A 22,776-nucleotide genomic window follows, 5' to 3' on the forward strand; every position below is an offset into this window, starting at 1 on the left:
GCACCATCTGTCACGTTCTACCAGTCTATCCAACCTACAACATTCGAGATATGTAATAAGGGATGGCCATCCAACCGCATGACGTCTGGACATAGTTTCGCCTTGGTTTCCCCACATGTCGAAGGCACTCACCACAGCGCTCCTCGAACAAAGTCGTGCATTCCGAAAGGCTCGTGATGAGGGTCCAGGTCGTTCCTCGTGAAGTGACGCTGCTATTGCCAGTACAGGTTTAATCGATGATAGGCAGGCGATCATAATGTTCTGGCTATTGAGTCTGTTATTTATAAATTGCCATGATCGCTGTTTCAACCAACAGGGTATTGAGAAAATGACATAAATAAATAAATACACTAATAAATGAAACTCTGAACCATGGTGCAGGCCAACACATTGCTCAAAAAAGACCATTATTTGGTCTCAGATGGTAGGCACACTTGTAAAGGGGTCACAGCACAGTGAGCACAATATGCAATATGGCATTCTTCCCTTGTCTTGACCAGACGTGATAGAATAAACTTGACAACGATAATGCCTGCCCTCGTGGTCATGTGCAACTCAACACTGCTACATTGTAACATCTAAATGCCCCAAAATCTTATTGCTGCACAATTAGACCAGCCACGCAACTGGAGATCAAGAGTGGAGCAGCTTCCAAATTATGTCAGTTGCAGATAACGCATGCATAGAAAGTGTCTCTTTATCCTTCACAAGTATCACACAACATCGGACACTGTTCACGGGCATTATATAAACGTGCTGTGGTGTCCAGTCTACCTGTCATGGAGATTTGAAATTCTTATCAGTTACACTGCAGCTGATGGTGTGTTGTGTAACAAGCCACAAGGACAACTCACCGCTTTTTCGGTATGCTTCAATTTATCTGTCACGCATCAAATTATTAATTCTTAAACAATGACTTGTATCAGTACACATGTTTCGGTCGGTGTCTTCTCTCTTCTTTGGATTTACACACTGAATAGTGTTCAGTTTTGAATTTGAATGTCACATCTTTCATTTCACAGATAAGAGAGACATCAGCAACTACCGACCTGTTTAACTGCTTATATCATTTACCCACATTTTTGAGAATGTGGTGTATTCTAGAAGATTATCTCACTTTGGCAACAATAATATTGTCACCAAATCAGAGTTTGCCTCTCAGAGGGGGTGGTCTACTGAGCATGCCATTTAAATGTTCACACACCAGATATTACAAGCATTCAATAACAAAACAGCACAAGTGGGCATTTTCTGTGACCTATCCAAGGCATTTGATTGTGTAAACTATAATATACTGCTAGATGAATTTTATGGGATTCATGGTGTAGTCAATCAAAGGATCTTATCATATCTATCCAAAAGGTTGCAGAAAGTTGTACTTAGTAGTAATTCAACCAACAGAATTCAGGGACATAATTCTGACTGGGTGGAAATCACGTATGGTGTTCCCCAACGCTCAATCTTAGGTCCACTACTGTTTCTCATTCTCATATGTTATCTACAATCTAATGTACAACAAGCAGAATTAGTTATTTTGGCAGATGACAACAGTATTGTAATCACTCCCAGTATTAATACAGAACTGGAAGAAATGGTAAACAAAGTTCTCAAAAGTATCACGGTCTGGTTTTCTGAAAATTGACTCACCCTGAATTTCACAAAGACACATTATATTCAGTTCAGCACCTCTGGGGGATACTGCATCGGTGACATGTGTAACACATGGTGATGAAGTAATACATAGGATGGAAACTAAACTTCTTAGGGGTCCATATTGATGAGAATTTAAATTGGAAAAACATAAATTTGGGAACTCCTAAAACAACTTAGTTTAGCTACATTTGCCCTTAGAATCATAGAAAATTTTGAAGAGAGATAAATCAGTAAGTTGACATATTTTGCTTATTTTCACTCAGCAACGTCGTATGGAATAATGTTCTGGGGTAACTCATCTTTTAAAAAGAAGGTCTTTATTGGCCAAAAACGAGCTGTAATAATAATATGTGGCACTCACGTGCGATCATCTTGTAGTCATCTGATTAAGAAGATGGGCATTCTGATTACTGCTTCACAGTATATTTGTTCCTTCATGAAGCTCGTTGTAAACAACCCACTACAGTTCAAAAGGAACCATGAGGTACATAATTACAGTACAAGAAGAAAAAATGACATTCATTACTCAACTTTAAGGTGGTCTTTAGCACACTACTGGAACAAAAAATTTTGACCACTTACACTGTGATATAAAACGTCTAACAAACAGTAAGGTAAAATTTGGAAATAAATTGAAAAAGGTTCTCCTTGAGAACTCCTTCTATTCTGCAGAAAACTTTTTATGTTTGTAATGTCTAAAAAGTTGTGGGTGGGAACTAATAACTCCACCTGTATTTCTTGTTATCATTTTGGGGAAAAAGAAAAGTAATTAGGTGGTGATTTTTAGAGTACAAATAGATGTATGAATTAATTATCAATTTGAATGTAAGATGACTCATTCCACGTCATGATGATCTATCGTGCGAAATGATCCATGGAACATGAAAGTGACTAATTAACAAGCGTTTCTTTCTTTCGTCATGAATGGGCAAACTTCCTTTAAACATCTGAAAATTCGGTAACTGTCTTCTATCTTACCTCATTCGTTTCACATTATGCAACATTTATCAACGACATTGGCTATTTTTTCACATCCTTGTGAGGCATTAAAATACCAACATAGAGAAAAACACTCAGAGCAGCTGTTACTCGGCAATGGCGTACGAGCACTCTGTCTAAGGCTCGTGGAAGTCTAACGACTTGATGGAACCGTAAAGTGATAAGAATTAATCCCTACATGTTATATGTCTACTACTAGTATTCATAGATCAACTTTTTCATTGTACCATAAATACCTAACGTCTCACTTGTCTTTGAAAGCGAGTAGCGAGCGGCGAGACGGAAATGACGTCCTGTGTGGCGGTAGTGTGCTTGGCAAAGGAGCAGTTCTGCGCTGTCGAGTTTCTCTCGCTGAACACAGACATGCAGGTCGACTCTAGTTTTTGGTGCAGCATCCACCTCACCCAGTGGTGACCCCCGATGCAGCCGCCGGGCGACGCGACGCCGGGGGCGGCTGGCGACTTAGGCTGTCGTCATCGTGGCCCCAGGGCAGAACTGGTACCATTCCCCGTGTCATCTCACGTCACGCGAGCGTAGGCATAATTAATCCATTTCTTTGTTTATACCCATTTCTTCGTGTTCTGTGTATATTTTCGCATCATTCTTACACACAACAGCGACCAAAAAACCCAAAGAGATTTTTAGCATCCCTCTATAGGCCGATTCCTGCCTCTTAAGCGGGGAAGGAATTCAAAAATAAAAGTAAAACGATTATTCGAAAACATGCTTATTTTGTAGCGTACATCTATCTGAATAGTTTGATGTACAAAACATAAGTATTTAAGAGATTATAGGGCACATTATTTCGTCCTAAGTGTACCAAGATGCAGCGCCACACCCCTTTGTACAGCAATCTGCTGTCATTGTTTGTTTGTCATACATACATGTATTTCGCTCTGTAGAATTCGAATGTTTATGTTTGCGCCAGTGATGGTCATACCTGAATGAAAGGACTATTGACATAGAAGAAATGTCTTCATGGTGGTACCCGAAACCCTAATGAAAGCTTTAACGAATATGCTTGGAAAAGATTGCCGAAAACCATTTTTATGCGAAGAAATGCACTTGCTGTTGGTTTTTATGATGCAGTTTCATATTTTAATGATGGTGTGCAAAGCCAGATATGTGTTTTAGAGAAAATGGGAATCAAGCGCAGAGTGAACTGTATCAAAGCTTTGTTTGCAATAAACACAGTGCTTGTAGTGGAAGCACGTATATCATCTTTGGAGGTAATGAATTCGGAAAGAGTGAAGCATAGGAATGTGAAAAAGACGAAAGCTGATTTACAAAATGGAAAAGAACCTGTTTATGGTGCTAAAAGATGCCAAAAGCAGCCAGAAAATTTAATGGCCCTATTCCCAGAACACGAATTTCTGTTCTCTGGTACATGTAATATCCAAAATAAATATCCAGTTCCTTTCAAACGTGATATCCTTATTAAACACAAACTCCTCGATGCAAATCTCTAGAATTTTACATGTTTATTAAAAACTGGGGCAAAATTTGAGATAATTAACTATAAAATTTGAGGTTTTTTTGAACATAAAGTTTAAAATATAACAGGTCATTCATTTTTGTATAAATTAAATAAATTCTAGAATTTCACACACCCGTAAGTATAGTTTGTATGCTGTGTAAAATTCATCGAATATTCCCTCTTACGTATGAAGAAAAGTGTACCTATAGCAAGAAATGCAGCCAGTAGCAAGTTAAAAAATTATGAAATTTCACTTGTAAAAAAACCTTATGTTTTTGAACTTCCACTGCTATGAGTGTGAATCCTGAATCCTTCCTGGTCATGTGACAAAATCTATGAATTTGTTTGTGAAAATATAGACAGAAGGAATTAATGTCTTGTGGTGCCTCTTCTGCTCCAAGTTGGCCCGTTTGACGTCCAACGCCCCTTAACACACGAGCTACAAACACCATCTCATGGCGGCAGTACCACATTAAGTGCATTGATGGGGTACTGTCATTCAAATTTCTCTGTGATTTATGCTGTTGTCTATTTAAACTATGTTGACCAATGGTTGTTGTAAGCAAAATTGTTGAGCTTTGTACAAATCTTATATTTATGCTTTATTTTGTACGAAATATTGTGTAATATGCTAGGCTACAGGTATGTGAAAATGAGAAGGAAGATGTATGATTACCTGAATGCTGTTATTCATCCTAGGTGGGCCACTACTGTCGTTGGCAGTGTGTGTTCTATTATCTGTGTGTGGACAGTACCCCAGCTGTACAGTCTGTGGTACTCTGCCCACTGGACTCGATTTGAAAACCCTTTTGGAAGCAGTGTTCCTTCTTTGCAGCACGCCAAGCGCTGGAGAGAGCAGGACCGGCCCCTCCTCGCAGACGCACAGTGGCCTCAGCGACGACGACCAGAGGCCAGCCACAGCTGTGCCTCCCACCTCTCCCCAGACGACTCCCCAGCCTGGTGACGTAGCCATCTCTCTCCTGCGGTGAGTTCAGTCACTTTACGTGCAGACTGTCCACAATCACAGCGCGACATGTTGGCAGTTAGCCAAGTGATAAAGTCAAGAAATCGAATGTCGCTGTTTTACGTTATCGATGAAGCAGAAGTTGTGGTTCTCGTATAAAGTTTTTCCTTTCATGAGTTGTGACGTTCGACGAGGCAAGGATATAAGGAGATCTCAACTTCCCTCTACAGGTTTGTAGCGTGCCTTGTTTTCAGTTCCTAACACAACTAAGTCATTCAATGTATTTACTTATGTAAGATAACACTAAATATTTCCCCAAAAATAGAAACTGTGCTGGTGTGTTGGGAGCAATTTCAGTTTTCAGCGAAAACTCTGTCTCGTAATCTGGCAGAAAGCCCTAAGACATTCTGGTAATATGTAAAGCACACCAGTAGCAAGACACAGTCAATAACCTTCACTCCACGATAATAACAGTGAAGTCACTGAAGACAGTGCCACTAAAGCAGAGTTATTAAACATAGTTTTCCGAAACTCCTGGACCGTATAAGAAGTAGTAAATGTTGCTGAATTCCAATCAAGAATAACTTCAAAGTGAGAAACATAGAAGTAGATATCCTCGGTGTAGAAAAGTAGCTTAAATGCCTCCGGTCCAGATTGTATACCTGTCAGGTTCCTTTCAGAATATGCTGATACAAAAGTTCCATATTTACCAATTATGTACATCAGCTCGCTCAGAAAAAGATCCGCACTTAAAGACTGGAAAATTATTCTTGTCACACCAATACCCAAAAAGGGAAATAGGAGAAATCCGCAGAATTACAGGCCCATATCACTAACGTCGATTTCCCGCAGGGTTTTGGAACATATACTGTCTCTGAACATTATGAATTACCTCGAATAAATCGATTTGTTGACATATTATTAGCAAGGGCTTAGAAAATATCGTTCCTGTGGAACACAACTAGGTCTTTATACTTGTGAAGTAATGAGTGCTATCTACAGGGGATGTCAAAATGATTCCATATTTTTAGATTTCCAAAAGACTTTCGACACAATTTCTCAAAAGCGTCGCCTAACAAACTGCGTGCCTGTTGAATATTGCCTTAGTTGCGTGACTGGATTTGTGATTTCCTATTAGAGAGACATTGAGTAAAACAGACGTAATATCCGGCGCTCCCCAAGCAAGTGTTGTAAGCCCTCTATCGTTCCTGATCTATACTAACGACGTAGTAGAGAATCTGGGTGCCTCTCTTACATTGTTTGCAGATGATGCTGTCATTTACCATATTGCAAAATGATTTAGATGCGATATCGGTATGGTGCGAAAAGCGTCAATTTACCCTGCACAAAGAGAAGTATGAAGTTATTCACAGGAGTACTAAAAGAAATCCACAAACCTGAAGGCTGTAAACTCAATCAAATACTTAGTGATTACAATTACAAATAACCTACACCGGAACGATCATATATATATTGTTGTGGTTAGAGCAAACGAAAGACAGCAAATCATTGGCAGAACACTTAAAAGGTCGAACACGTCTGTCTAAAGAGGTGGCTTACACCATGCTTGTCCGTCCTATTCTGGAGTATTGCTGTGCGGTATGGGATCCGTAACAGGTGGGACTGACGGATGACATCGAAAAAGTTTAAAGAAGGGCAGCTCATTTTTTATTACCGCGAAGTAGTGGATATAGTGCCATGGACATGATATGTGAATTGGATTAGCAATCCCTAAAACAAACGCGTTTTTCATTGCGACAGGATCTTATTATTAAATTCAATTACCAGTTTCCTCCTCCGACTGCGAAAACATTCTGTTGGCGCCCACCTAAATAGGGAGAAATGATCATCACGTTAAAATAAGATATCTCAGGCCTCACACAGAAAAATTTAAGAGCTCGTTGTTCCCGTACGCCGTTCGAGAGCGGAACGGTAGAGACACAGCTGGATGGTGGTTCAGTGAACCCTCCGCCAGGCACTTTATTGTGAATAGCAGAGTATTCACGTAGACGTAGATGAAGATGGTTTCCTATCTTATGAATTAACTATGTAGGAAAGAACCCTTCACTTGCGTTTCCATGGTTATTCTCCCAATGGTATAATGAGAAATTCTCTCACAGGGTGTGTGGTAACACCGGAGCTGGGGGAGTGGAATCAGTTGAGATCCATGGCTCACCCTATTACGAGAGACGTATGTGACAACGTCTAGTGCCACTTTTTGGAAATCAGTCATGGCAACATCAGCTTCAACGAAAGTGGAAGTCGGACCTATAGTGATAAAGGAGGCCATTTTGGATCAAGAAAAGTTTTGTAAATCCTGTTGTGTTGGCATGGTTGAGTGGAGATGGACAAAGCAGTCACATGTCGCCAGCTGTAAAACCTTCTGTAGCTTAGGGAGTTTTACAGGCGAACAGACAGAAGCTTTTCTTTTTATTCATCGCAGTCCAGTTTCAAAGTAAACTCGTATTCAGGGACTTATGAAAACTTATTCTCTCCCAGTTATTCAAGGATTTTGTGCTTTAATTACCTATTATGGTCAACCACAGATGTACGATGTCTTACATTTAATGTTTGCGCCAAGTTGAGCAAATACTTATCAGAATAATTTTCCCAATCTAAAAGCTTTATGCACACAGGCAGTCACAAAAGTTCACCCATGGGTCTGATAGTATAGAAAGATACAGAGAATGTACCCTGAAATTTTATAAGTAAGAGAGCCTGACAGGTATTTACCCAATTTCTCATATACAAATAGCATCAGCCATTTGTCCGGCCCCGGTAGCTGAACGGTCAGCATGACGGAATGTCAATCCTAAGGTCCCGGGTTCGATTCCTGGCTGGGTCGGAGATTTTCTCGTCCTCAGGGACTGGGTGTTGTGTTGTCCTAATCATCATAATCATTTCATCCCCATCGACGCGCAGGTCGCCGAAGGTCATATACAAATAGCATCAGCCATTTGTTCTGCCCCGGTAGCTGAATGGTCAGCGTGATGGAATGTCAATCCTAAGGTCCCGGGTTCACTTCCCGGCTGGGTCGGAGATTTTCTCGTCCTCAGGGACTGGGTGTTGTGTTGTCCTAATCATCATCATCATTTGATCCCCATCGACGCGCAGGTCGCTGAAGTGGCGTCAACTCGAAAGACCTGCACCAGGCGAACGGTCTACCCGACTGGAGGCCCTAGCCATACAACATTTCATTTCATCAGCCATTTGACATAAGAAGACAACCAACGAGAAGTAATTGTAGTCCTAAAGACTAAAGATGGAGAGCACAGCAAAGAATACTTTGTAGATAAGCCAGAAACTCATCAATGTAAGATGATGCAGCATAATCAATAATATATAATGAATCTGATGTCAGGCACAGTCCGTAAATTATGTTGTAAGTACTAGACATAAAATTAGCAGAAGCTCAGTAGAAAAGGGACACAAAACAAATTAGAAAATAAATTATTGTTGTTGAATAAGAGACAAGACATGGAAAAGGAGAAATGTTTCAGCAAAAAAAAAAAAAAGACTGATATAAAAAGAGGAAACAGCTGGCTAAAAAGCGACAGAGAAACATCAGCATGTGGAAATAAAATATTAAGAGCAGGAAATTAAACATATTAAGACAATATTCGATAACGGAGTGAAAAAATTTGTTGACATAGAGTTAAGAAAACCAGGCTGGAGAGCGGATCATGTGTAGAATGGTACTGATGTGAATAACAATGTACAGGGCGAAGAGAGTCATGGCTTCCTTTCTTTCAGTATCAGACGCCTTTGGTGACTAATGAAATGTCCTACATAAAAAATACAGGCTTTCGATGACAAAAGTGACAACACCTTTAAGCAAAAATAGTTTACAATCATAAATACACTGATGGAATAGAATCACCAAACGAAAAACTTGTTAATATAGAATAGTGAAATATCGGGAATACATTTGCCAGGGTAACATATTTAACTGATTAACATTGCAAGATCGCAAGATAATGTTAGTGCGAGATAAGCCACTGGAAACGTGAAATGTTTGTGCACTGTCAGAAGGTCGAATGTAAGCATGCAAACATGCATGCATTGTATTGCACTAGTATCGGATGTCGGTATTTGAAATGGAGTTCGATGCCTGACGCACTTGGTTGGTCAGTACAGGGTCGGTTAATGCTGTTGGTGAATGATGCCGGAGTTATTGTCTGATGATGTCCCATATCTACTGGGCTGGAATCACACCTAGTGATCGAGCATGCCAAGAGACGTGTCAACACTCTATAGAGCATGTTGGGTTACAACGGCGGTAAGTAGCCCTATTACAGACTTCGTTTAATCTCTAAGATATGTTGAGAACGGCGTCTTTCTCGTCTCAAAGGCGTTTTTGCCCTATATCAACTCACTGCGTCCAATCTCAAAGGTAACTAATGCTTAATGCCGTCACAGCATGTAATTAAAGGAAGCTTGATTTGCTTCCTCGTAGTGGTGCCACTGGCGCCACTCTTAAGCGACTGCAGCGAAATTTGAAAAGACATCATATTCCAGATGTAGAAACACACCTACCAGTTTTCGTTTATGTTGCAGTGCTTCTTCTTGGTGCTGCAATCCTTTATTGTGTGTACTATTTCGAAAGTACAAGACGTTGTTAACAATGTTACTAAAATCTCAAAAGTCATTGAAGGACTTATTTCACATTTTTATACGTTACTCTAATAAACGTTGGGACAGTGTTTGCTTTTATATACCAATGAATTAGGAGTGCGCCATTGACTAGTGGTCAAAATTATCCGTGTCCCAGGTTCCAAGACAGGCACTGCTTAACCTCTGAACAAAAATTAACAGCACTGTCAGCAGAAGACGTCTAGCATAAGAAGTCACCAATATCCTGACAAAGGCTTTGTCAAATAGGGTGGAGGAACGACAGATCTTCAAGGCACTCCCTTGCCCTTGAGGTGGAAAACTGCCCTTAAAAGGGAGAAGAGTCAGTAATGATCAATGACGCAAGGATGCAGAAGGCAATGGAATCGAATAAATTAAAACCACATAACGTGTATCCACAAGACATTCGTCGTTAACAGAGAAACTATCGTGATGCAATCTGCATTGAGAAAAGATTCCGGACAAGTTACCCTTTTGGATCTCTGGGAGTGGACTACCAAGGTCGAAGTGACCATGAAAAAGGGACGGAATAATTTACGAAGGTATAACCTTCTAAGACTTGGAGCTTTGAATTCAGAAGTTTGATCGTAATGGGAAAGCTAGGGAGTCTAAAAACGGAAGTGCAAAGGGCTCAGATATGGTGGGGTCATTGGTGTGAAACAGAAGGAGGCTAACGATTTGTCATAAAACACATTGGGGTAATATCAACAGCAGCCGAAAATGGTGTTCAGTTGAAGAGGGGAGGACATCTTTAGAAAGTAAAATCACAGACGGTGGACAGACGAACGCAAATAAAGGGAAGCTAATTTAGAAGAAATCTTGAGTAAAAAAAAAAAGCAACTGATCGATGATAGAAGAAAGTATAAAAATGCTCGGCGAAAGGCAGGAAGACAGCTACATTCACTGAGGTGCAAGAGTCGTGGAATACCTCCTGATATCACGTCAGACCTCCCTGTACCCAGCCTACTGCAACAACTCGATTTGGCGGCGAACCAAGAAGTTGTAGGAAGTCCCCTGTACAAACAATATGCCATGCTGCCCCAATAGCCACCCACAACTGCTAAAGTGTTGCTGGTGCACGATTTTGTGCAGGAACTGACCTGTCGATTATGTCCCATAAATGTTCGATGGAATTCATGTTGAACTATCCAGGTGGCCAAATCATTTACTCGAGTGGTCCACAATTTTCCCCAAACGAGTCGTGAACAGTTTTGACCCACTGACATGATATCGTTATTTGAGAACATGAAGTCCACAGATGGCTGAAAACGGTCTCCAAGTAGCTAAACATAACCGTCTGCATTCAATGATAGGCTGACTTAGACCAGAGGACCCAGCCCATTCCATGTAAACAAAGCCCACGCCGTTATGGAGCCAACACCATTTTTCGCAGTGCCTAGTTGGCAACTTGGCTCTGTAGCTTCGTGCGGTCAACGCCACACTCGAACACTACCATCAGCTCTCACCAACTGAGTCCGAGACTTATCTCACCAAGCCACGCTTTTTCACTCGTGTAGGATTCAACCAATACGGTCATGAGACCAGGAGCTGCAGGTGACAACATACTGTTAGTAAATGCACTTGCATTGGTCATTTTTTGCCGCAGCCCATTGACGCCAAATTTAGCCGCACTTTCAAACAGATACGTTGGTAGTACCTTCTACGTTGATTTCTGCGGTTACTTCACGCTGTGTTGCTAGTCTCTTAGCACTGACCAACCTATGTACAAGCCGCTGCTTTAGGTCGTTATCCGAAGGCTGTCAACCACAGCATTGACCGTGGTGACAGGTAATGCCTGAAATTTTGTATTCTCGGCACGCTCTTGACACTGTGGATCTTGGAATACAGAATTCCCTAACGATGTCCCATGCATCTAGCTTCAACTACCTTTCGGTGTTAAAAATCTGTTAATTCTCGCTGTGCGGGCATACGGCCACAATGACGTCGGAAACGTTTCACATGAATCACTTGATTACATATGATAGCTCCGCCAATGCATGCCCTTTCATATCTTGTGTACACGATACTACCGCTATCTTCGTATGTGCACATCACTTTTGCACAATTTGTCACCTCGATGTAAGTCATTTAGGAATGACATAAGTACCATGTTATAGGTAGCCAAGGCTAAGTAACTGCAGAAAACGTAAGACAAAACTTTAAAGAAACAGTCGTAGGAAGGACTGACACAGAATATAGAAAAGTCAAAACAATAATTACCATGGGAATTCCATTCCCAACGTCAGAAGGGAGAGCACATAAATGGAAACATTACATTGACAGCCTCTATGAAGAAGGAACTTTTCTGATGACATGTAAGAGGAAGCAATCTGTGTTGGCGTGAAAGATATAGAGGATGTACTGTTAGAGGCAATATTTAAAAGAACTCTGGTCGATTTGATAACAAATAAAGCTAAAGGGGTACATAACATTTAATCATGACTACTGAGTTCATAGGGGAAAGTAGCACCCAACGACTATCCAAGTTAGGGTGTAGAATCCTTCGAGACTGGCAATGTACCGTCACACTTTCAGAAAAATATCATCCACATATTTCCGAAGCTAGAAAGGGCAGATAATTGTGAAAACAACAGCTCAATCATCTTTGGAACTCATACATCCGAGCTGCTGATGATAATGATATAAATGAAAATGGAACAGAAAATTGAGAAAGTCTGGGATGACGGTCAGTTTGGCTTTAGGAAAGGTAAAGGCACCAGAGATGCTATTAGAAAGTTGTACTTTAGTCTGACCAAAAATTAAGATACAGTCAAAAGTTTTTTGGCCTTGAAAAAGCGTTCAACAATATAAAATTGTGCAAGATCTTCGAACTTCTTACAAAAATAGGAGCAAGTTACAGGGAAAGGAACGTCGGTTACAACATGTACAAGAACCAAGAGGGAACAGTAAGACTGGAAGGTAAAGAACGAAGTTCTTAGATTAAAAAGTGTGTGAAGTGTTTTGCCCCCACCATTCAATCTATTCATCGAAGAAGCTATGGTGGAAATGTAATAAAGATTCAACTGTGGGTTTAAAATTCACGGTGAAAGGATGCCAATGAGATAATTTGTTGAGGGAATTGCTGTCCTCAGCGAAAGGGAAGAATTGAAGGATCAGTTGAATTGAATAGTGTGTGAAGAGTAAGAAATATGAATTGAGAAAGAATCACGGAAATAAATTTCTAACGAGAAGTAGCAGGTATTGGAAACTTTTACATTTAAATTGGTGGTAATGAAGTAGACGATATTAAGGAATTCTGGAAGCAAAATAACCCACGATATACAAAACAAGAAGGGTATAAAAAGCATACTAGCAAAGGCAATATAGGTACAACTAGCCAAAATAATCCTATTGCTATGAATCTATGTTTGGAGAACTATTTTGTATGATACTGAAACGTAGACAGTGGCAAAACGCCGCGACTGGGGAGACTAGGAGCGTCCGAGATCTGGTGCTAGAGAAAAGCGTTGAAAATTATGTGGACTTGTTGCATGTGGAATGAGGGGGTACTCTGCAGAATCAGTGACATGGAGAAATACTGACAAGACGAAGAAGATATAGAGTATAAAGACTTAAGGGAAAGACAGATTGGAATACATCCAGGAGTTAACTGAGGATGTAGTGTGTAAGTCCTACTTTGAGAAGAAGGTTGGTGCAAGAGAGGAATTCGTGGCAGGCCACATCAAACCAATTAGAAAACTACTGGCTAAAATAATTTCATTTGACAGATTAATATAATTTATTTGTGCTTAATGGTCTTTAGTTCACAAAGAAAGTGCTACAAATTATTGCTGAGCCTGCAACACACAGTTTGTAGCATCAGAATGTATGTGTTTCTGTCACATTCAAATAACATGGCCCATTTCTCAGTAGACATTCAGTTTCATCGACAGTACCTGCACACCTATTAGTGAACATTAATAAGGGGTGTGTCAAAGTCTCATCTCTATGAATGCCTTGATTACGCTAAGGAAACTTTCAGTAATCGGTCTGAGCTTCTGTGGAGAAATGAGAACCCATCGTTCCTCAACATTGGACGCTTCAATCTGCTGCAAAGTCAGCTTCTAACTCATCCCAAAGCAGTTACATTGGATTCAGCTAGAAATTCAGCGCAGAATAGTACATTCATGGAATATTGCTGTCCACAACCTCTTGCCTGACAGATAATGATTTTTTGCAAGGAGCACTGTCTTTCTAATACAAACAATGTTACTCTGCTGTTTGCAGTACACAAAGCTGGGAAACGTGCTTGATATGCTGTCGAATATATTGTTCTCTTATCTCAATAGGTGAAACATACCATAGCCATGGAAATATCCCCATAATATAAGGTAATCTCCTCGCTCCTTCACTTTTGGCATTACACAAGATGCCAGATAATAGTCATTACCCAGAAACATCGGATTGCCACAGGTGGTTCATCCCTCCATATCAATCGTTCCCACTCATCCATCGTCCAGTGGCACCACGCTTTACACCAACTGAAGTGTTACTTAGCATTGACTGGAGACATGTGTGGCTCATTGGGGGGGGGGGGGGGGGGGGAGGAAGGGGTGTTCGAATAATTTACCCCATTCTTTTTACCTGCCTATGCACAGTCGTTATGCTGGCAGCAGTGCTACATGCGATTTTTTTACAGTGACCCTCCATAAAGTTCCATGGTCACTGTCCATCAGTACATGGGTGCGCCTCTTCTGCCTTTTCATATGGTTGTTTCTTTGCATTTCCACTTCACAACAGCGTCGCCTAAAGTCTACTAGGGTCACTGTGTAACGATGGAAATATTCCTTGTGCATTTGTTACTAGACACATCCAGTGTCTAGTCCACATTCGAAGTCACTGAACTGCCCTGATGGACCCTTTCTGCTATTTATGGTTCTCTACTGACAACACAAGTCTCTCCGCCTTCTTTTATACTGGCGGATCGGCCTCTCGTTACATTTGTTGATCAGTCACACATTAGATAGAGATATCTAGATACTGTTGACCAGATAGTGCAGCCTATCCCCAATGTTACTATCCCCCAATGTTATTCGATCTGCATATCGAGCAAGCAGAAAAGGAAACACAAGAAAAATTTAGAGTAGGAATTAAAATCCATGGAGAAGAAATAAAAGCTTTGACGTTTGCCAATGATGTTGTAATTCTGTCACAGACAGCAAAGGACCTGGACGAGCAGGTGAACGGAATGGACAGTGCCTTAAAAGGAAGTTATAAGTTGAACATCAACAAAAGCAAAAAGAGAATAATGGAATGTAGTCGAATTACGTCGGGTGATGCTGAGGGAATTAGATTAGGAAATGAGGCACTTAAAGTAGTAAAGGAGTTTTCCTATTTGGGGAGCCGAATAACTGATGATGATCGAGGTAGAGGGGATATAAAATGTAGACTGGCAATGGCAAGGAAAGCGTTTCTGAAGGAGAGAAATTTGTTAACATCTAGTATAGATTTAAGTGTCAGGAAGTCTTTTCTGAAAGTATTTGTATGGAGTGTGGCCTATAAAACTTCCGTCTCCTACTGCTATACCATAACCTTAAAGAAGGAGGCAGGTCGTGAAATAAAACTATCTAGTGAAAGCAATTATGATATAAAGCAACAGAGCAGTGTTACCGTCTGAAGGGAATTTTGTTATGTTGACCGTGTCGTACCTAACGGGGTGGCGTATCGGAAGCGAAAGTCAGAAATACGTAAATATTTGAACAGTAATAAATAATATTTAACCTATCCACACTGTTTAAAGGATAAAGAAAACGGTTGCCAGCCTAATTAGGCAAGAGAATGATTAACATTCTTGTCCAAGAAAATAGTTATTAGTAAATTTAACGGACAAACACAACCTATACTTAACCACATGCGAGTGCAATGAACTCTGACACCTGCATATGTTCACGGTTATGACTGGAAGCTGACAGAGCAGGACAGACTATTTGCCCAAATATAACAGATAATGAAACACACTATTACTTTCAGGGCTTATTTAAAGTGATGGTCTTTGTAACATTACTATTAATATTCATTGCAGAATCATTAATTGGACATAGGTTCAGAATTACTGTTCAAACAATTTCCTAGCTGAGATGAAATTATAAATGTAGTTCACTGCAAATTATGAACTGATCACAGGGTAAGTCTCTCTCAACCAAATACTTTTCTGTTAGGAATAAAGGTTATATAGAATTCATCAACAGGTTACTTCTCACTGTCTTTTGAATAAAGAAATTAATTTTTTCATAGATAGTGGTCTTCCCATTAGTTGTTACCTAGTATTAACACAATAGACAAACTGTGGATCCTGTTATACTATTAATATGCACTTCAAATACACAAGAGAGACAAACACTTAGTAAACGAGTATATAACTTTCCATAAAAACAATTCACGACTTTTACTACAGTGAGACACAGTGTTGACAAATTTACAAGATACTGACTCACCTTCTGCGATTTACAACAGGCAGCAATGTGATCATTTACTAAGCAAAAATTTTATAAGCCTCAGTCTTAAGAACTTTTAATTTTGAAGTCGGCAACGACACTTTAATAAGCCGATTTAATAGGAAAATTATTTTCAGTGAGCATCATTTACTTTAACTCACTGTCTTGCCACATTAACTTTAACTTTCTTTTTACTATATTCAAGAGGCATTAATTAGCGAAACACTGGTCTTTAATGTTCGTTCAGTAGCGACACTCGGTAATCACTTTAGTCCAAACGTAGAAGAACTGAGAGGTGTTATGATAAGGAAAAAATCAAGGTAGGTACATAGATTCAGTTATAAGTTACCTTATATTTGTGCACACTAAAACATCCAATGAACTGATCCTTCACTGTACATTGTTATAGTGCTCCATTATAATGATTGCGCAATGTGGTGGCGATTGCATGCTGGTAGGTGGAATTGCAGGTAGAATTGCTGGACTCTGTCATTTCTTGGTGGCGAGGATGGATTCCAATTCCAGAACCATTCCAGCTATTTATCCATCCATCTGAGGCATTGGAAAGTGACAGAAAAAGCCTCCCTCGGACCTGCACAATATACATGGCAGTGCATAGTTTGGTAGCTCGTCCCCTGCTGACTCTTGTTCCACCTTTTCTACCTAGGCCAACCACAATTTGCGCGTGCTACTAAGTTCCGTTCCCGAGGGGAACCACACTGCCTCTTGCACACAAAATAACTAAGAATCCTAAGTGAAGGTCAGCAGTTTACATAACAGCAAACAAACATTTTAAATAAAACAGAACATTTGCACATATTAGTATTTCTACAAAAAATTATTCGCCCAAATTCCAAATGTATACAGTAAGTCTTGCCTCCCTCCGATTGAGACGAAGAATTTAAATGCCAGATATACTACACTGCATAGAATCAAACCATGACATCAAAGTTCTTACAAAGAAAGGAGTATACAATTTTGTGTTATCTGTTCAATCAAACACATTTACAGAAGCACAACGATGTAACATTAAATAAAACAAAAGTCAAAATAAATCAGTAGAATATTAGAGCTATGGTGTTACAAGCCCTCTATGGAAGTGAAACATGGACGATAAATAGTTTGCGCAAGAAGAGAATAGAAACCTTGAAATGTGGTGCTACAGAAGAATGCAGCGGATTAGATGGGTAGATCATATAACTGCTGAGGAGCTACTGAAAAGAATTGGGGAGAAGAGGAACTTGTGGCACAACTTGACTAGAAGACGGGATCGGTTGGTAGGACATGTTTTGAGGCATCAAGGGGCCATCAATTTAGTATTGGAGGGCAGCACAGAGGGTAAATTTCGTAGAGGGAGACTAAGAGATGACTACACTAAGCAGATGAAGAAGTATGTAGGCTGCAGCAGGTACTTGGAGATGAAGAAGCTTGCACAGGGTAGAGTAGCATGGAGAGCTGCATCAAAGCAGTCTCTGGACTAAAGACCATACAAACAACAATAGAGTACGGAAATGCTGTCAGGTCTTAGTGTATTCAGGTAGTCAAGATCCAGCTTGCCTAGTAATCTGATTGGTATGAAAGTGCATGAAACTCCATGTACATTGACGTCTAAAATTAAACCAACAAATTTAAATTTGGCAAGACTGCGTTTGTTTTGCCATAGAATAGTACAAATAGGTGATAGTAAAGTAGAAACATTCTAAAGAGTAATTAACATAAACAACTACAATATGCATAAATGTAGACAAAATTGTTCTCAGTTTTTGCAACTTAACAGATCTGCTCACACAATTCAACAACTGGTTAATGTGCTCAGCTTAGGGTGTGACTGCCTGTGGCTCATACACCCCTCACAATGGCAGGGCAAGCTGCGAATGACATCATCAATCTCATGTGGAGGCAATAACACCATTCTTCCTGCAGAGCTGCTCGCCATTTTTATGGAACTGTTGGTGGATGCAACCCATAACTCTAGTGTATCCACGACGTACTCTATGGGATTAAAACTGGAAGATCGAGCAGACCATCCCATGCATGCACTATCTTCCATTTCCAAGAAAACGTCAATCACCCGATCTCTATGAGGCATATCTCTGTGAGGCCATTGCACCTCGCAACAATGGCATATGAGGTCCCAAGATCTCCTCATGATACCTGACAGGAGTTAAACCTTGCTGATTCACCAATACAATGTCATGTTCAAGTAGTCAACGTAATCACTGCGCACACCACCAGAGATCCTCTTTGGTATCAGTCTTTCTCCACAAAGTTTGGGTTCAGAAGTACTGTCTGACACTTCCTCCATATGCAAATCCGTCCAGAATCACTCTCCAAACCATTTTGGGACTCATCTGGGAAAATAACACTGGCTCACTGTTCGGCCATGCAGGTGGCATGTTGACGACTTCTCTCTACACATGTGTCAGAGGTACATATAAAACTGGTCTCTGACAATAAAGGTCACTCTGCTGAGGCCGTCTGTATAACGTATGCCTCGAGACAACCCATCCAGTACATGCTGCCAGGTGACATGCCATTTGCCATGCAATAGTAAGGCAGTACCCTGATGCCCTTTTAGCCAAATAGCGGTCCTCCCTTTCTGGTATCACATTTGGTGGGTGCCTCCTTCATCTTCAAGATACAGTTTCTGTCTCTACAAACTGTCGCCACATCTGAGAAACAACAATGCTATCCACATTAAGCCATCTGGCCATAGAGAGACTGGTATGCGTCTTCTCTGTACCAGCTGCACCGTCTGTGACAGCGGTTGTGGATGTGGGACTACTTGGCAAAAACTACCCCACGTCATAGGTGCACTGACTTCATCGTGGGCGTGATTGGCCGTTGACTGGAATGCTATCTTTCGTGTAGAACACCATGGTGCATACATCTGTTGATAGTTTGGATGATTACAGCGTGAATTAGGCACAAGATGGGGAAATCGCTGTTTGTTGCTTTAAGTTTGGACACCAATTAATTGTGTTAACCTTCTTGGAGTGATAAGTTTTGCGAACTCATCACAGTTCTGATTCTGCGATAATGTTTCATCTTCAGACATGTGTGTTTGGAGAAATTTGTAAGCATCTCCCTTTTGTTGCAGGAATCTTTCTGGAGAACAGAAGGGCGAGATGCTGATCGCGGCAGCTAAGGAGGGGTCAGTGAGCGAGCTGCGAACTTTGCTGGCTGTGGGGGCGGACGTGGAGGCTAAGAACGAGAACAGTCAGACTGCACTGCACTTGGCTGCAGCCATGGGGCACGTGGAGGTGGTGAGGCGTCTGCTGGAGGAAGGAGCAGGCGTTAACGCCAGAGACCGCTGGCAGAACACGCCTCTGCATCTGGCTGCATGGAATGACAATGTGGCTGTGGTGCAGCTGCTGTCAGCATCCTCTGCCGACCCCAACGCCAGCGATAGCATTGGGAACACACCACTGCACGATGCGGCACGGCGTGGCCACCCAGATGTGGCGACTGCGCTACTGAAGGCAGGGGCCGACAGGGAAGTCAGGAATGACAATGGGGAGACACCGCTGGACCTAGCCGAGCGGAACAACCACCAGCGGCTCATAGACATCCTAGGATCAAGCTAAATATAGTGCAAACGACTCTGGAGTAAAATAAAAAAAGCCTTCTATGTGATCTTTGTCACTTATAAAATTAAGAATACAGAAAAGTTTATCCTCCAGTCTTGCTTTGCACACATATTTATGTAGTACATTCAACGACTCCTATACCACTACAACAAGACTGCTTATAGACTACTATAGGTAAAAGTGTGGGCACTCCTTTTGCTAAAAACTCAAAAAAATTAAATAATTCTGGGTTACTAATAAACACCAGTTTTCTACAATATTTTATTACTGAAAAATACTTTTTACGTGCTCATTTGGCAAAATGTGGAATTTCTACAAAACTTCTATAAATTTTCTCATATCCATATTACCGACACTTAAGCTCTGTACTTAAAATACGTATTCACTTGAGATCTTTCACTGAATTTACTTCTGCATCTAATGTACAGACGGTCCAGCAACCTGTGTTTGTAATTTAAAAGCGGTATTATCACCAGTAGTTACAACACATTAGTTCCGATTCCAGATTGAATTCTGTTGTATCCTGCCTAGTTGTCGAGTATGCACTGCCTAGGAAATCTCCTTCTTGGACCGCTAGACAACATTTCTGGAGTTTTCTTACGAAATGAATCAGCGACCATACTTTGACAATAACACAAAAGTGTTGCAAGCAAAGGGAGACATACAAGACAGAGATATCTTCAGTATACGTAATTCCTAAGTTGCTGGTCTTCTTCTTCTTCTTCTTCTTCTTCTTCTCACCGATCACAGGCCCTGTAGACTGTGCGCTGCATCAATGATCTACTTCCACCGCCTTCTATCTCTCGCAGTCCCTCTCCACCCTGCGGAAATTCCTAATGCTGCGATGTCCTTCTCTACGCCATATTTCCACCTTTTACGAGGTCAGCCCAATGGTCTTGTTGCCTGGAGGGTTCCTTCAAATGCTTTCTTGGTGATTCTGTTGTTTTTCCATTCTAAGTCGCTGGTCTTGATGTGCCTAATATCTGCAGTCCATAATATTCACTATCACTAATCACACTGTTCATCAGAGTTTATCAGCAGAAATTAAACATTTCTAAGTGGCACCCAGCAATGTTGAATAGGTGCAAGCACGAACAACAGTTTGAAGGCACACACAATTGCTTTTACAAAGAATTATCAATGCTCTTACACTAAACATACAAAATATAATAAACACACAATTGATATCAGATAATTGTCATATTAAATATTACAAACACACAAATATCAGTAAACCTATAATATTTATGGGTGACAGTGCAGGCCACAACAAACATGTAAAATAATATTTAGGAGATAGATCGGTACCAATTATTTGGGATTAGGAAAGGAAAACACATAAAACACACTCACTCATCTTTCATCCACATTTAAGTACTACTGTGTAATTGAATAGTGTTAACAGTGTAAATGCAATTCTATCCAAAATTTTATGTTCAATTTTTGTATCAAGTAGTAGTGGCAGCAATGTATAACAGTCGATAATAGTTAGTCAACGTCATAGTCATCATGTCAAGACCAATGCTTGCCAAGTCAAATCAAAATGTACGGTTTCTGAACAACTGTCAGTGTGCCAAGATATGCAAATGCTTCCTCTCTCCAAAAAAAAAGTATATACTGCTTAGTGATTTAACAAAGTGTGTGTAGACAATCTTCCTTCCACTTGAGTGTTCTAGTCTGCCATCTTCATCCTCCTTATTCCATATAAACCAACAAAAAAAAATATGCTCCTCACTTACCTTACCTCTTGTTCACCAAAACTCCAATAATCATCAACTTCACACAGTCTCAATACCTCAATAATACCTCTTCAATACGTCGATACATATAAACCTTATCACCAATATCATTTCACTTCCATAACAACTCTTTCCTCTAGTCAGTCTCCTCGAACAAGTACAGATAAAATCCTAGTGCAAACTTCAATTCATCATCCCATACAATCCGGAGACACAATGTCCACACACAACCTCTGTGTAATCCATCTGACCCAAATCTTCTACTCATTATGAATTACAAAATACATTTTGGTTACCTTGTCCATCATTAAATAAAAGAAATGCATACATGACCTCTAACAGCCTTTAGTTCGAATAACTTTCAGTAAGTAAGTACAAGTACAGAGTGTGAATGATAGTATTAATTCACAGTGTGTACATCACTTTAAGAATCATGGCAAAACAGAAGCAAACATGTGGAGTATTTCTTGTGTCAACAGTCACTTGTTATTTCAATTGCTCACGAAGAATGCGGTGTAATAACTGTCAATGGTCTAAACCTAGTGTTGGTATGTCATGTCGTTAGCTTCCTTCCTATTAGCATACATTTATACAGCTTCCATAAAACCTCTAGCTCATGTGACTTCAATGAAGTTTCTTGTACTAATGTCGTTCCTATCATTATAGTAGTTCATTTTCTTATCTTAAAAATATAAGGCACTGAGCGTAAGCAAAACATGCAATAGCGAGTAAATATACCAGTGGACAAGAGAATGTCAACAAGTGGATGCAGCACAATTCTTACAACGAGGCTCTGCCAAGCGAACAGTAATAAATACCATAGTGTGACCTAAACTCCATGTTCGTACATAGTATATCAGCATTTCTATATACCAAATTAAAGAGAAGTTATGACAACAAACAAAAATGTGTAAATGTGCAATCCATACGCAAAGCAGCAAATATGTGATCTTACATAATAAACAGTTCATTAGCATCATATCAGCATAAGCAAATAAATGTTCATATGTAATCTTAATAAGTAAACATGAAGGCGCAAGCAGATAAATCACAAAATATAACCTACATACATAACCATACCAGGTGACAATTATAATTTAAATAAATAAGCACAGCTGGCACATAAGAAAAAAATATGACATCAGTGAAAAAGCGTAGCAGCCAAGCGATGCATAATATACACAAGTAACAACCCTGTTCATTAATCAATCATTGTCAATATCAGTTAACACGAAGTATGAATCACGTAATCGCGAGCAGCAAATTACGTCTAAAGTATGTACCAAGT

At 40.2% G+C, this 22,776-nt stretch overlaps 1 protein-coding gene across 3 annotated transcripts in view; it reads left to right on the plus strand.

Moving 5' to 3' along the window:
* The window catches only part of LOC124554057 (ankyrin-3-like), a 95,174-nt gene extending 75,333 nt beyond the window's left edge, over nucleotides 1-19,841 (plus strand). For all 3 annotated transcript variants that reach the window (XM_047128097.1, XM_047128098.1, XM_047128099.1), the window contains exons 5-6: nucleotides 4,965-5,114; nucleotides 19,260-19,841. In XM_047128097.1, the coding sequence (XP_046984053.1) occupies nucleotides 4,965-5,114; nucleotides 19,260-19,746 (637 nt within the window). In that variant the 3' untranslated portion in view covers nucleotides 19,747-19,841. The remainder of the gene's footprint in view (nucleotides 1-4,964; nucleotides 5,115-19,259) is intronic.
* The last annotated feature ends 2,935 nt before the right edge of the window (nucleotides 19,842-22,776 follow it).

This window comes from Schistocerca americana, chromosome 11 (assembly GCF_021461395.2).
Source record: "Schistocerca americana isolate TAMUIC-IGC-003095 chromosome 11, iqSchAmer2.1, whole genome shotgun sequence".
Lineage (NCBI taxonomy): Eukaryota > Metazoa > Arthropoda > Insecta > Orthoptera > Acrididae > Schistocerca > Schistocerca americana.